Source organism: Sapajus apella, unplaced genomic scaffold (assembly GCF_009761245.1).
Source record: "Sapajus apella isolate SASKATOON/1434 unplaced genomic scaffold, GSC_monkey_1.0 scaffold24, whole genome shotgun sequence".
In the NCBI taxonomy this organism is placed as follows: Eukaryota; Metazoa; Chordata; class Mammalia; order Primates; family Cebidae; genus Sapajus; species Sapajus apella.
The window spans coordinates 14,055,790-14,072,068 of record NW_022436964.1 but is presented as its reverse complement, the minus strand read 5'-3'; the positions used below and the strand labels follow the sequence as shown (position 1 = coordinate 14,072,068).

Below are 16,279 nucleotides of genomic sequence, written 5' to 3'. Positions count from 1 at the left end.
AATGCGTAAGTACATATTTCTGTATACATAATGACACTCAATATTTTAAACCTTTGTTTTTTTGCCAATTTGATAAGTTAAAAATTGTTTTAATTTTCATTTATTTAATTATGACTGAGGTTGAGCACTTAAGTTTCCTTTCCTATGATCTTCCTGTGGATATATTTTGCCCACTGTCCTATAAGGCTTTTACTATTTTTCTTTTTGATTTGCAGATACCCTTGGCATAGTATGAAAATTAGCTCTTTGTCACAGTTGTGAATATTTTCTTTGCATTGTCACTTGCCTTTTGAATTTGTTCGCTGGATTTTCTAATGAGATTTTTCGACATTTAGTTTATTTTTCTACTGAAATTTAGCTTGTGTGAATGCAAAAGTTACAATAATTATAAGTTTGATATTATGAAATGGTAGAGAAAAAAGATGTTTAAGCCAGAAAATGAGCAAAAAAGTTGTTTTACAAGAGTATATATAGAGAAAAGGCAAAGTTTATTTTAAAAGTGCTTGCTTGTGCTTTCACTAAATCTGAAGGCAACAGATACTCACAGGCTTTGTTCACTGAACAAGATAGAAAGGAAATCTCAACTGTCTATAGAGCTGCCATTTAGGTTTGACTGAATAATGCAAGCTGAAATTATATATATAAAACAATGAACTAGTGTTAGGTTCTATGTATTTTAATCTCTAAAACCAAGTGACCCAGTTCACTATTTATTAAGAGGAACTCTAGCAAGTAATCATCTTTTTATAATTGTCATCAGCAAACACATCCAATTATATACTTACTGGCATTCCAAAGGCTTCAAGAGCCCTTCAGGACTGTCTGTATCTTGCCAAATAATTAGTTATCATTTAGGTGTTATTAAAGTATAACAATGTCAAGTTAGATAATTGGCAAAAGAATCCTTTAAATCCCTCACAAACTCATTTGCTCATCAGAATCTCCTAAAATGTTTCCACAGAGTCAGAGGATGGCTGCTTTCATTCCCCAAGACAAGTCTCTTGCTCTTTTCCCCCAAGAGGGCCAAGACCCAGTTATAACCTTTTCTTTCCAGGATGGATTTGAGAGGCTGGCCAGCCTTCATTCTACCACCTGCTGCCAAGATTACAGGCATGTGTAGATGACATTAAAATTATCTTTCAGGATTCATCTTAGAAACATTAACATCAAGAGTACAGTGTCATAGAAACACAGAGACTGTTCCTCTATTATTTTTTAATATTTTGGAACTTACAATGTTACCGAATGATGTGTAACAAAATATGCGGTAAAGGATCCATTAGGGAACGCACATGCATTATGCATGGTGCTGCATATGCAATTATTATTCTGAGGCTAAGGGGATCTGTTTATGTTTGTTAACTTAAAAAGTTAACTAAGCCAGGATGGTCTAAAATAATATATATTCTTTTAGGCAGTTTGTCTCAATCTGATTTCCAGAACTAATGCAAGACTTACCACTAAAAAGCTCACAGGTAAAGAGCAAAAGGGAAAGATATGACTTGTAGCCGCAGGAGTTATTTATGAGTGAGGTTCTTCAATGAGCACATTAGAATACACAGACATATCTTATTTATGAGTGGCAGATACATTTTATCTCATGTGCCAAGTCCAGCCAACTCTTAATGACCATCTGTCTCTCAATATCTAGTCTTCCTTTCCTTCATAGTGATAGGATTTTAGCTGGCTGTGTTTGTCCAGGATAAAGACTACATTTTCTAATCTCCTTTTAGCTAGGTGTTAGCATGTGACAAAATACCGACACATAAGATGCGAGCTAAAATGGCATGTGTGACTTCCCCACTGTGCCTTTGAAGGGAAGGGTAGGGCTACCCCTTGCTCTTTATTCCTGATTGCTTCTGAAATGTAGATTTGACGGTGAGCTCCCACAGACCATGCTAACAGGAGTGCCAGAGCAAAGGAGATGAAATCTGAGTCCTCACAGGAGTGAGGCACCCTCATCAGAGCTGAACTCATGTTCAGAGTAACATATAAATTGGAAAAACTCCTGTTTCACTGAAGCATCCATTATTTTGAGTCATTGTTACGGAGGCAGAACCTGTGTCCTAAGGCTATATGGTTATGAGCTATATTGAGGCTCACTGGGGAAAGTGTAATGCTAAGTTGGCAGTTTTGGCCATGGGTAAGAGACCTGAAGATCTCCTGCCGATCTAATCTCTTACTACATGAATACACAAGTTACTCCAAAATGGAAAACTCCCCAAAAGAAATTCTCATTAGAAACTCATACCTCATACATTCCTTTTGTCATTTTCCTGCCTCTCTGTGCTACTGCTGACCACCCATTCTTGGCCTCTCTGTATTTACCATAAATGCAAAGTAATGAGACTTATTTAACCATAATAAGAATAAAAATAATTAACATATGTCATATTTATGATATATTGTTTGCTCATATATATAATCTTTAAAAGGAGTTTCCCAGGAAACTACATCTTTATTTCAATCATGTTGCCATTACTAAAATATTTTTGGTATTTTTTGAAACTGTTCTCCCTCTTATAATAAAATGAGTGGGTCAAGTCACTTAAACCCTTTTATGAACACTTGTTGTGCACAATATTAATGTCAGTGTTGGCATCAGAGATACTGGTAAATTTATTGAGGATGTCAGTGGTGCCCTTTGGATAACCTCCATCAGATTCCCATGACAAATTGGATTCACAATTTAACAAGAGAAAACTACTAACACATATAGGATTTTTACTATATAATCCAGGAAAATGAAAGACATATACCAGAAATGGAATGTAAATTTTTGAAAAGCATGATTCATGCATTTATTCATTCACTCAAGACTTATATTAGTACCCTGGCCTATTTCCAAATATTTCTCAGTAATTTAGAGATTAAATATTAGAGTTCTCTTTGCATTCAATTTATACTCTTTATTTTGCATGATATCCTGGGCAATGCCTTCTAGTGAGGAGGCTGTCCAGAGACCCAGAGGTAAAACACCCACATTTCTGGGCCCTTGCCTTCCTCCCAAGTCAGCTAATAAATGTGGAGTGTAGGATTTCTCTGAGCATCAAGGACTCTGTCAGGAAGACAGCCAGCTTTGAGCACATTTGAGTCCTTGAGTCTGAAACATATAAAGCAGTGGAGCTAAGAGTGGGTGCTGCCAAATTGGAAATGCTGATCTGATTTACTTCATGAGTTAGTTCTGCCTGTTGAGCAAGTCAGTGTGTCTCTTTCAATGAAAAACAGCCTCCTACAGACATTATGGCAGAAGGTCAATCCAAGTATATTTAGTTTTCAAATATGCTGAGAGCTCTAATACAGACAATGACTTTGGTCCTCATCTGGGAGAGAACAGGTTTAAGATTCAGCACAAGTGAAATTAGATATCAGGAAGAACTTCCCAATAGGATGTGATGTTAGGATCTGAAGGAGGTACCAGGGCTGATGTCCAGAGGTTTCGCAGGTTGTTAAATACGTATTTTGACTCTCACTGCCATTCACTAGTAATGTGTCCTCTACATATGACTTTACACTTGTATAGGCTACCTTAGAAGGGCATGGTCCTGCCAAGTGAGGAGAGGGTTATGGGAAAGATTTAGAAAAAAACAAAAAGAAAACTCAGGATCACATCTTCCGAGTAGTGTTTCCTTAGAGATACTGTTGGTATTGGGCCCAGGCGATTCTTCATTGAAACTGTGCTGCATATTGTAGGATGTTAACATTCCTGGCCCTTCTCCCATGCCATTAATAAGCACCAGAAACTGTGACAACCCCAAATCCCACCTCTCACATTTAACAACGTCTCCTGGGGAGGCACATAATCGTATATAAATAGGTGTGTTGGCTTAGGAATTTTATAATAAAACAATAGTTTTGCAGAGACTTCTAAATACCAATATCCTCAAACACCAAATTTGATTATATTTTATGAATCCTGCAATCCTTTCTGCTACTTGTTTACTTAGAAATGCTAAGCCCATTTTAATTGGCTACTTTAGAGAAAAGTACTCTGGGTGGCTTCATCAGATGAGGCCACATTCAAATGTCAGATATTACTCTGGGGTAAAGGAAAAAACGGAGCTTCAAATTCTCTTTCAAGCAAACTTTGAAAGTAGCAAAAACACTTGTTACGGAAATCTAAACCTACCCAGACACTCCATCAATTAATATTGGAAAATAGGTATATCTAAAAGGTCTGCCATGGGGAAATAATACCTTAGACTAGATTACATATGACATAAATTTCCCTTTCAAGTAGGGAGATAACAAAGTCAGAAAAATTCCAGCCTCAGAATGAAATTTCCTACACCCAAGGTTGATGTTTACTATATAATTAGATGCACAATTCAAATAACGTTTCCATTCTGCCTTACCTAAAATATCATAGCATATTTGTATTTAAATATCATTCAAATACAAAGGAATAACACTTCCATCAAATGGAGGCTGAAGAGAACTAGATTTCTGTCTTCTCCTTCTAAAGTTTTTGAGTAAAATGGTAAATTACGAGAAAAAAAATCTGATTTTGACTCAAATCTAATTTTTTTTTTTTTTGAGACGGAGTTTTGTTCTTGTTGCCCAGGCTGGAGTGCAATGGTGCGATCTTGGCTCACCACAACCTCCGCCTCCTGGGTTCAAGCGATTCTCCCGCCTCCGCCTCCCGAGTAGCTGGGATTACTGGCATGTGCCACCACGCCCGGCTAATTTTGTATTTTTAGTAGAGACAGGGTTTCTCTATGTTGATCAGGCTGTTCTCGAACTCCTGACTTCAGGTGTTCCAACCGCCTCAGCCTCCCAGAGTGCTAGGATACAGATGTAAGCCACTGTGGCCAGCCCAAATCTAATTTTTTAAGAAATATTATGGGTCAATTCATATTCTGCTCAAGTTCGTACACTTCCAAAAAGTAGAGCATACTCAACAATCCTAATGCCATTTATGACTACTCTAAAATACTGATACAACTTGAATTTTTAAAGAAAGCTTAAATTTTCTCTATTATTCTCTGTTTACCGAGGCAGGTGAGACAACTACAGTTTAGAATATATTTCTCATTGCTGCAGTGACAAAGAAATTACTCACTAACAAATAATAGAGGCGTTGTTATATGTAGCAGAATATAATTTTAAAGGCTCCAGTTTTTCCTTTGGACATTTCTGTAACTAAAGAGGGTATAAGACTTCTTTTTAACAAGCAGAGCCAGGTTGTGATTTGTTATAAGACTTTTTTTTTTTTTTTTTTTTGAGACAGAGTCTTGCTCTTGTCGCCCAGGTTGGAATGCAACAGCTAATTCCTGACCTCAGGTGATCCATCTACCTTGGCCTCCCAAAGTGCTGGGATTACAGGCAGGAGCCACTGTGCTGGGCCTATTATAAGACATTCTGATAAACACCTTGGGCTCTGTTGGTATTTGCTCTTGTTGACTCTTGCTTTGCTCTTGTTGGAACCTATGGCAGTGGGGCTATGTAGACACGGCATTTGGCACTGAAACACCAAGAGGGCAGGAAGGGAATCAGTGTTTGTGAACTGCCACAGGACAGAATCACGTGTTGACTCCTTTAATCACAACACCGTGAGGAATTGTTATCCCTGGTTTACAGATGTAGAAACAAAGTCAAATACAATAACTTGCCCAAGGTCACAGAGCCATGGTGATCTCAACCCCCAGGCTACATGCCACTGGCAACAGGCAAAGACTTCCTCTTCTCCCAAAAGTTACACTCTTCTCTTTAAACCCTTAAAAGAAAGTCACAATTGCTGAAGATTTTTCTGATCTTTAATTCTAAGAAATGCAATGAATTCTTAAAATTTAATGAATTTAAAAGAATTCATTTTAAATAGTTTTTGGCTAGCTGAAAGCAGAATTTCTAACTAGAAAAGATGATTGTTAAATCTTTAAGATAAATTTCAGCGTTCAATAGTGTATTTCTTAATTTTTATTTTTTGAAAGAATTGTTAAAGAATTCTTAGACCAATATTTGCCATGATGCTGTTACCGAGTTAAGAAATATTTTTAAGATCTAGTGTATGTGTGGCCAATGTAGGTTTAAAAAATGCTTTTCTACTGAAATATTTATAATTAAAATGATATGCTGTCTGGATTTCCTTCAAAATTATTCACAGGAGGAAGCAGGTGGGTATTCGGATAGAGAAAACAAGATTGGGCCAAGGGCTGATCAATGTAGAGGCTGGATGATAACTATAGGGTGGTTATAATAATGTTCTTTAATAATAACAATTTTATAACAATATATGCTTCGAGTTTTAAATTCTTATCGGGATACATAGGTGCTACTTTCTGGAATAGTCCCTTGGTATCCGTTCTTCTAGCTAACACATGTTTACTGAGCAGCTGCGATGTTTCCAGCAATATATTAAGTTGGTTCAATGTATGTAAATATCTGAACATTAAAATAAATATTAAAAATTATTTATTATGAACCTGTTTGCTCTAAAGGTATGGGTCTCTTTTGGTAATTTACTTAACCATCTATCTGTACATCAATGTAATCTTTTAGACTAATGATTTTATGTTCTTTTAAATGTCAAGTATAACATCTTGTTCATTCATAGATACTAATGATACTTTTGGGATATGGATATACAGAGAATGTATCAGTTTCTTTCTCTTGTCTCTCCATCTCTCTTTCCCACTTGCCAGGCAAAATCCCAGATTGATGCCTATTCTACCACTGCAGCTGAACATGGCTTAAAAATAACCATACAACTCTGATGATTCATGCTGCTTTAAATTCACAGCCACAAATACCAACAGTGCTGCATGAGAATACTACATTTTCCTAGTCTGTTCATTCTCTCAGTCTCTAAACTGACTGCAGTTGTTTTCTGTCCCTAATCTTCAATACCTTCTCGAACTCTTCCACACTCCTGGCCAATAACCTCCTGTATTATTTTATATAGATACAGAAGCTATGTTTAGAGAAGCACCTTATCTTTCCACCAGAAAGTGGCCCATCCTACCCGCATCTGCGCCCATAGTACTCTGCTTTCCCTCCTATTCTTCATTTGTGCATGTTCTTTATTTATGCCTGGAACCCCTTCTCAAAAACTTTGTACAAATTCCCTAGAGATGGTCCTTAGCCCCTATTTTTTCTGTAAACACTTACTCCTTAGGGGCTTTCACGTAGTCCCATTGTTTTAGGGATATACTGGTGTCTCGAAGGATGACCATACATCACCCTGGAAGTGTCTATTCCTTACCCCGAATGCTCAATTCAACAGCAAGCCCTCTTGAGCTCTATTTTCAAAATATATCTTAGGAAAAAGATTTCATAAAGTCATTTATATGAGGTACCTAAAATAGGCAAATGCATAACGATAGAAAGTAGAAGAGTAGCTACTAGGGGTTGGGGAAAGGGAGTAATGGATAATGGGGAGTTAGTGTTTAATGAGTAGAGTTACAGTTTGGGTGGTGAAAACGTTCTGGAGATGAATAGTGGTGATGGTTCCACAGAAACAATATGAATATATTTAATGCCACTGAATTATACACTTAAAATTCATTAAAATGGTAAATTCTAGGTCATATAAATTTATTTTACCACAGTTTGAAAACCAAGAAATCTTTCTCCTCTGTGTGTGTGTCTGTGTGTGTGTGTGTGTGTGTGTGTGTGTGTGTGTTTCCCAAAGTAAGTCCCCTGGGCCTGTGCCTCTCTCCTACTTTGTACCTCAGACCTCTCCCTGACTGGGTCCTTGCTTGTTCATGTGCCCACATGTCACCACCTGCCTTGATAATCTAGCAATGGCTTGGTGTGTTCACGAATGGGATGTGATGTGTCCCTGACAATGTACCCAAAAACTAGCATCTGATGGTGGCTTCTCCAGCATCTCTGGCATTCTGATCACCTGCCATACCTGCTCTTCAGCTCCAAACTGCTGGACTCTGCTCCTCATGGAGGCTAGGCTGCTGTCCATGAGCCTCCCTGGGCTTCCCTTGCAGTGCCACACACACACACACACACACACACACACACACACACACACACAGACACACACACAGACACAGACACACACACACAATCCTACCATTTTCTATGAGCTCCACTGCTGCCATCCTTATTCAAACCAGTTATGTCTCACCTGCATTATTGCAACAGCCCCCGAAGGCATTTCCTTGTTTTTAATCTTGCTCTCTATCTCAGTCTAATCTTTACACGCAATAGCAGAGGGCTGTTTTAAATCATAAGGGAGATCCTGTAATGTCCCAGATCCAATCTTGGTTAGAATAAGCTCCAACTCTTTACCAGGCTTTCCCTGCTCCTCACTGAACACCTGGTGGCTTAGTTTCTGCTTTCAGTCTCCACAGAATACTCTTTCACACTGGCTGCTCACTTCATTCAGGTTGTTGCATAAATGATATCCCCTCATAGAGGCCATTCCTGATCACCTAATAGAAACTATCTTCCCGATACACATGATGCACACATGTGCATGCACACAGGTGCACAGATATATGCCTTACTCTGCTTTAATTTTCTCGCAAGTACTTTTTAAAAACTATCAGACACCACACAGTTGGTTGCTTTCTTACTTATTACTCTGGTTGCCCCCTTGACATAAGCTCAATGAATTGTTCATTGCTGCTTTTCTAGACCTTAACCATGACTGGTACTTAGTAGGAATTCAGTAAGTATTTATTTACTAAAAAAATGATTGAAATTGCTCCTTGCATATTAAATTTGAAGTTTAAAAAATTGCAGATGGAAGAGCATTGTGAGGCCGGTAACTGCTCGTGTCCGAAAGGCTTCTCTTTTATAAATAACCAATGATGATGCTTCAGTCCTGACCATTGGCCATAGCAGTGCATGGGGAAAGACAGACAATGGAAGTCAGAGTGGGGAGAAAAAGGTCAAACACTGGAGCCTGGAATATGTTATCAGTGATCATTGTCATGCTGAGGAAAAAGCGTTTATGAGTCTTCGGAACAGGATTCACTTAATGCTTAGGGGAAATATTCTTCAGAAGATTCTACAATTTATGTAAGAAAACAGGCTTGTTGATAGGATACTACAGTATGCAAGTCACCCCTAAGTGATGAGGAGGTATGGCAGTTTAGTGAGTAAAATGCTCAGGGGGGGTTAGACCTCCAGGGGCCATCCTGCGTGCTAGGGGTGGTAGACACTGTTATTGTGGCATAGTGGTTCCTTTTCAGGAAATTGAGTTCCACATTTGTATTTTAGATTTCCTAAACTTCTGAAGCAGGAAATGAAAAAGTAAATGGAAGTTTTAGGATAAACTTTTGAATAAAATTTTATTTTAAGACGGAGTCTAGGCCTGTCGCCAGGCTGGAGTGCAATGGCATGATCTCGGCTCACTGCAAACTCTGCCTCCCCAGTTCACACAATTCTTCTGCCTCAGCTTCCCAAGTATCTGGGTTTACAGGTGCACACCACCACGCCCAGCTTATTTTTGTATTTTTAGTAGAGACAGGGTTTTACCATGTTGGTCAGGCGGTTTCCAACTACTGACCTCGTGATCCACCCACCTCGGCCTCCCAAAGTGCTGGGATTACAGGCGTGAGGCACTGCGCCCAGCCATAAAGTTTCATTTTTAAAAATAAGAACCACAAAGTGTCCAGGTTAGAAAGTAGATTTGCTGTTCCAAATTGCTGACTGAGGATTGCATTAAGGGCTTGTATTCTTCTGCCGTTTTTCATGTTAAGACTAGGTCCACTTTTTGCCTGTCTTTGTGTGTTTGTCAGTGCTGTTCTGGAGGCCTTTGTGTTCTCAGTGAGCATTTTTTTTGTTGCTAACTGAATGAAGACCTCAAAGGTCTTGCTTTATCTACTTCAAAGAGCCTGGGTCACTCCCTACCCTTTAAGGAGCTTGCCTCTCTGCCCCACTTTGGGGGCTGAGTACAGTAATGAGGGAAGTTGACCTAGTGACTTAGGAGTCACTCACTTTTAGGGCAATCCATTATCTCAGTTTGCCTAGACTGAGGGGACCCTGGGATTTGAGACTTTCACTGCTAAACCTAACAAAGTCCCAGGCAAACTGGGACAAGTTGGTCACCCAACCATTATTAAGTTCAGGGGTAGATTGCTATAGGAGCTAACTCTTGACATTCGCTAAGCTCATGCACAAATTCCTTACCTTAGGCCTTTTCACTTTCTATGACTTCAGGATTTCTCTTGGGCTTCTACAACTCTCCTCTTACCATTTAAGTATTAACATATTCACTGGAAGAGGAGGCTGTGGGCCTCTATGAAGCCACAAACACAGTCTCATATGTAAGTCCTGTGGTACCTGGATCTGTGCCTCTCCCCTCCTTTGTACTCTAGACTCCTGATGGGTTCCTGCTTGTCAATGTGCCCATGTGCCACTACCTGCCTTGACAGTCTAGCAAAGGTCTGATATTTCCATAAATGGAATGTGATGTGTCCCTGATGATCTACCCAAGGACTAGTGTCTGGTGGTAACTCCTCCAGCATTCCTGACATGCTGACCATCTGCCATGACCTGCCCTTCAGCTCTGTGCTGCTGACCTCTGCTCCTCAGGGAGGCCAGACCACTGTCCATGAGCCTCCTTGGGGCTCCTCTGCGGTGCCATCCATATATGCAGCAGTTCTGCCACTTCTGAAGAAAGGCGCTTCTCCAGGCATGTACATTGCAAAAGGGTGCTCTCTGTGGGAATGGACAATTAGAAAAAGGCACCCCTTTCCTCTAGGCATTCTGGAAGGCACAAGGCTTGACTAAAACCGAGGCTCTGGCTGGGTTTGAACTCCAGCTTCCATTCTCTTTGCTGGGTGCATAACTTACACAAATATATACCTAGGTCTGCTCCCCAACACTACTGGCTAACCAGTCCAGCCGCCACCAGGGCCTGCCACAATGACATGCTTTGCCTGTCTGGACCAATTTTGTCTCATTACCGAGTACTGAACTTGACACTGAATTTATTCCTTGCTCTCATTCTCTTCAGCTTCCAGCTCATTCCTATTTAAGCTCTCATTCTTAACCTGATGGTGTAAAAAAAGTTATCCTGTAGCTTATAAAACCCTAAATGGATAACACTGATTATATAACATTTGCCCATTCTATCAAGTACTGTAACGGAACTCAGTTTTAGTATTTACAGCAAAACCTACCACCTATTGATCACAGTGCTTTGTTACATTTGATCTCTGCTGATCTCTGTATATTTTCTAGTCTTCTCTACTTTTTGTTTACAGAAGATGTTCACTTTGGGATAATACCAGCGTTTCTTCTTTCCAAAGATAGTTGGGGAATGAAATTTCCTAAAATAATTTTTATTTCAGACCTAGGCCAAAATTTATTATTCCAGATTTCCATGTGAAAAATATGAAACCACGAAACATGACTGCTAAAACAGTAGCAATTCCTAAAAGGTTGAACAAGAAAAGAGAGTGTAGGAAAGAGAAGCTGTGGTCTGATAGGTCGAACACCCAGTTTTTGGAGGAAGGTGGCTATGGTAATGAAGACCCATTTGGGGCAGGTGCAGAGAACTCTAGAGAAGAGAAAAGTGATTTGGACAAGTTGAATAACAGTACACAGAACCTCTGAAAACTCATCTAGCCAAAGGGAATCTTTTGTTCTTTGGAATTGTAGGCTTTGGACTTTTAAAATTTCATAGCTTCCCAGATGGGACATGTAATTACCACAAAGTTTGAGCTTGCTATGCAGCCTCATCTGTTACTTTATAAAAAAAAAAATTGAATTTTATTTTGTGAGGTGGGGAAGTAGATTGTTTTCATACCTAAATCACATTTAAATGCAAGCCACTTAGTGATCTGGGGATCATGACTGTTTTGATAATGATACCTTTCAGAATTGTCTACCCAATACATTCATCAAATAAAGATACTTATGTACTTAAGAGATAATACTAGTGTAACTATGTACTGTGTGGTTCACATATACATCTATCTATATCTAAATCCATATGTATATAGAGGCAATGAATACATAGTTAAAATTGAGACAATTAAAATTTCATGTAATTTAGCTTAGAGAGTGAATGTTCAATTTCTTTGAAATGCCTTTGCACAGCCAGATTGGTGCTAAGATCAAAATCTGATTCTTCTGCTTTTCTGTTTAGCCACCAAAAAAGCTTAATAAACAGAAACATTTTCTCTAGGGTGCCTTTTCTCCTTACAGTACCATGCAGATGATGAAGAAAAAGTTTGAAGAGAGAGCTTATCTGCATTTACGTGCTCCAGATGGAGTTGAATTTTTCACACATGATACATAAGCTGGAGTCACTAATTGTGTAATTACTTTTTAGGCCTCTAATTGTTCTTCTCTGGATGGCTTCCTCTCATTCTACTCTCTGGCCCAGCAGAAATAATGGTTTGTGTTTAAAACTTGCTCCAGTTTTTATTACACTGCTGCATGGTGTACTTAAAGTTACTCACTTTTAGCATACTTCCTACGAGGCATGCCAGTGGGAACAACTGCTACTTACTTGTGTTTATCTTCTGGAGTGAAATATGCTTTTCCAGTTGTCTCCGAAGTTTCACCTCTGCTCCATATTTCCCAGTGGTCCCATTGTCAGCCAGAATGAAGTGGGAATGCATGCTGTTGAGAACAGTGAGCTTGCTCATGGGATTGGACATGGTCTGGTATGGCCGGACAACCTGCAGGGTATTCAATGGAAGAGGCAGAAGTCAGACAAAAAAAAACCCACAAGATACGAAAAGGAGAATTAGACAGAGGAAAGAGAGAAAGAAAAAACATCAGTTCTGTGGTACAGTGAAAGTATAGTCTACATCTTCTTAGTATTGCTTTGGGTAGAGGCAAGATTTATGGCAAAAGTTTTACTGAAAGCAAGACTGTGCTTAAAAGAGTATTTATTTAGTTACCGAAATCATGCAGAAAATAGAAGTGGTACTCATTGTACTAAAAAAACTGGCAAGCCAATGATTGTTTCATTTTGAAATCAATCTTGTACTTGCTAATGATCCCAAAATAATTTTTAAATCTAGTTATTATTTTTTTTTTCTTTCTCTGTCATGTCCATACTTTAACAGGCACAATGGAACAATTATAATTCTGGAGATGGTCGCAGGGAAGTAGGAGAAATGTGATCTTTTCTGTCAGTCCCATTCAGTAATTTGAAAGTCTGTTAATTAAAATCAACATTGTTCATACTAGATAACTTATTTAGATGGAAATCTTGACTATAAAATAATTGTCATGAGACAGATATGAATCAGGCCCCAAATGTTCAACTCTGCCTCATTCTACATTTTTTGTTGTTATTTTAATTTCATGGTGAATTACACTACTTAAAATAGAGCCATTTCAGTGCGGTCTTTCTGATTTTTTTGTATAAAAAGAACAGCAATACCTATTGTGAGCTAGTTGCTTTATATACATTATCTACATTCCTTGCAACGATTCTGCAAAGTAGATGCTGTTGTGTTCATTTTGCGGGTGAAGAAACCAAGAAATGGAGAGGTAAAGTAAGTTTTTTGAGAGTCTACCATACACACAATCAGAATTCATACCCAGGTCAGCCTGAATCCAAAATCTATGCTTACTGTCCTTTCCCACACTGATTAGACTCAATGGAAATGTAAGATGATGGGTTGGGAATCTACTCCTAAAATATTTAGGTAAGAACTTCACTCAGGACTATAGAAAGAGAATATTCAACAGGGTAATTGTTACATGGTCTCAGTACAGCTAACACTGTACTGAATCATAAAAATTGACAGGACAGAAGTATGACTGAATTTTTATTTTTGTGCCTTTATGCAGTGTGTACATTAATTATAGGGTCGAGATGCTCCTGTTCTTTTTCAGTATGTAATAACTCACTATAAAAAGCTGTAGTAAGATTGAGTAGTTTGTTAAAGGAATTACAAAATGATTTATAAGGGCAGTCTTCAATAGTGAAGAACTCATGTAAGTCATTTTTTTAGACCTTGATACTGATTCAAAATCTCACATTTCTATGTGCCTGGCAAATAAAATGTACTCAATAAATAGTGAATGAATGAATAGGGAAACTTGAGACAAATATGCTTTTGTTCAAAAAGCTTTTCTTTTCTGAATTGTTTGAGAATTGATCTAATTCAAATGTAAAACATGTATATAATTCTGAGCTTCTGAAAAAGCCTTCAGTCCTATTAATATATAAATTTTTTTGATGTAGCATTAATTTAATGTAGTATTAATATAATGTTAATCTGTCAATGTAGCATTAATGTAGCATTTGTTAATGCAGCATTAATATAAGGTTAATTCACAGCTTCATTTTAGCTGGCTCTTACTGATAAAAGAAGTCTATAACTTTTTGATTACTGTATCTAGTCGTTGCATGAGCAGCAATCAATTACTCCTTTGTTTAGCTGATTGTGTAAGAGTCCCCCCAAACACAGAGACAGTGGTTTGCTAACCCATCCTGAGCTCCTTATTACTGGAAGAGTAGGTTGCTTGTGGTTAAAATTCCCATTATGTTGCTACTTGTCATTGATCATAAAACATTCATTCTACAGCAGAGTACAAAGTAATAAATATTAATGCTTTATTGAAAGAGGCTCAGCAGAAAGACTCTCCTGTTCTTAAAGTGCCTCTGCATTGTGCTTGTAGACAAAAGAAAAAGCTTTAGTTACAGTTATCTCTTTTCTAACAGCAGTCCCACAAGACTCCTTGAGAAGAAGGGGTAAGATGCAAGCAGCCTGTGAGAGGCAGGGACGGTGGGTTTTCTAGAGGTTAAACTGTGTATAATAGTGAACGCCAGACGTTTGTGCTGGCTGAGACATAAGCCTATGTTTTTTAATTCCTATGAACCTATTTAAGTACTATCAGTGAAAGTGAAATTTTCAAATGAATAAAGGAATAAAAAGAATTCTCAGCCAAGCTGATGTATTTCCCACAATCTAAGAATAAAAGAAGAAAATTAAATAATTTAACTATGTTCTATACACAGTATCTGTATTCTAAGGACATAGGTGCTCCCGTTTTCTGACTTTTGACCTTCTTTTCTTGTGAAACATAGCTCAGCGGCTCTTTGGCAATACTGCACATCTGAAATGGTCATGGCAAAAGGGTCAAATTTATAGTTTCACTCATGAATTTAAATTTTTTTATCTCACCGATCCCCATTTCTTTTGATCTTATGTGAAAGCAAGTCAAGTGTGGTCATATTTTGGCAGAGAGTTTGTCTGCTGAATAATAAGGGATAAAAACTGAAAAATAAGTAAAATTTGCTAATTTAGTTTTCAGTCATCACTGGAGAAAGATGTGCTGAATTCTGGGATCATTTTGAATATATGAATTGTGGAAATTTGTTTGAATCTCTGTTTTGCTAATGACTGTGTGAATCTGATTATCACTTTTTTAATCTGTAAAAGGGAAATGATAAAACCACTTACCTCTTGGGGATTAGTCGAGATTATATGTGCAGAGTACCTGGCACTACGCCAAGCTCATAGCAGGCATTCTATAAATGTTAATTCCTTCTCTGCTCTGCTTTATTTTACCAACTATAAGCTGATTTTCCAACTGTAAACGAGTGAACAAAATGAAATGATATGAGACAAATCAGTGACTTTTGTTTTGCCTGAGACAGAAATCAATGTGAGTAAAGAAAAAAAAAATCAGCAGTCTGTTGGCAAAATATGCAAAGTGCTTTTTCTTTGCCATGTACTCCTAGGCATCTAAGAGGGTGATGGTCTGGAATTATTCGTTAACTGAAAAGTTAGAAATATCTTCCCAAATACCTCAAAGGAATACAATTTGGTCTAACTTGCCTACAAAATCCATTTAACATTCTTCATAGCAAACATACCAGCAGTTTATTTTTGTTTGAGTCATAATTTACATATCTACAGAAGATTTGCTGATCTTCCTATTAGGTTTTCCAAATTAAGAAAATAATGTCTTTTAATAACATGAACACAAATGAATTTTTTCCTCTGAAAAAAATTTTGGAAGTCATGCAGCCATTTTCATTGTTAAGAGACTGTAAAAGAGGACTTTTTTTTTTTTGGAATTACGCGTGTGTGAACAATTCTGATGTGTTTATAATTTGTAGGGATAGTGGATTACAGTAGTAGGAATACAGATAGTGGAATACAGTAGTAGGATGGGTAGAAAAACAATAGCATGTTTCTCAGCCAGGCTTTCCTGAGAAATTAAGTCCTACTGTTCCACAGCATCCACTGCGTGTAATGGATCATTTTCTTTCCTGAGAACATAGGATGATCCAGGTTATGTACTATATTTGGGAGAACTGAGAGGACAGTCAGTTCTCAAACAGGACTCAAACAATTTCCTGTTTTGCAGTTCAGAGAAGAAACCTGAATTGAGA

General features: G+C 38.0%; 1 protein-coding gene across 20 annotated transcripts in view; it reads right to left on the bottom strand.

Annotated features, from left to right (window-relative positions):
• TRPM3 (transient receptor potential cation channel subfamily M member 3) overlaps positions 1–16,279 on the bottom strand; it is a 921,715-nt gene that overhangs the window by 282,946 nt on the left and 622,490 nt on the right. For all 20 annotated transcript variants that reach the window (XM_032290701.1, XM_032290713.1, XM_032290703.1 and 17 more), the window contains exon 6: positions 12,425–12,596. In XM_032290701.1, coding sequence (XP_032146592.1) covers positions 12,425–12,596 — 172 coding nt within the window. The remainder of the gene's footprint in view (positions 1–12,424; positions 12,597–16,279) is intronic.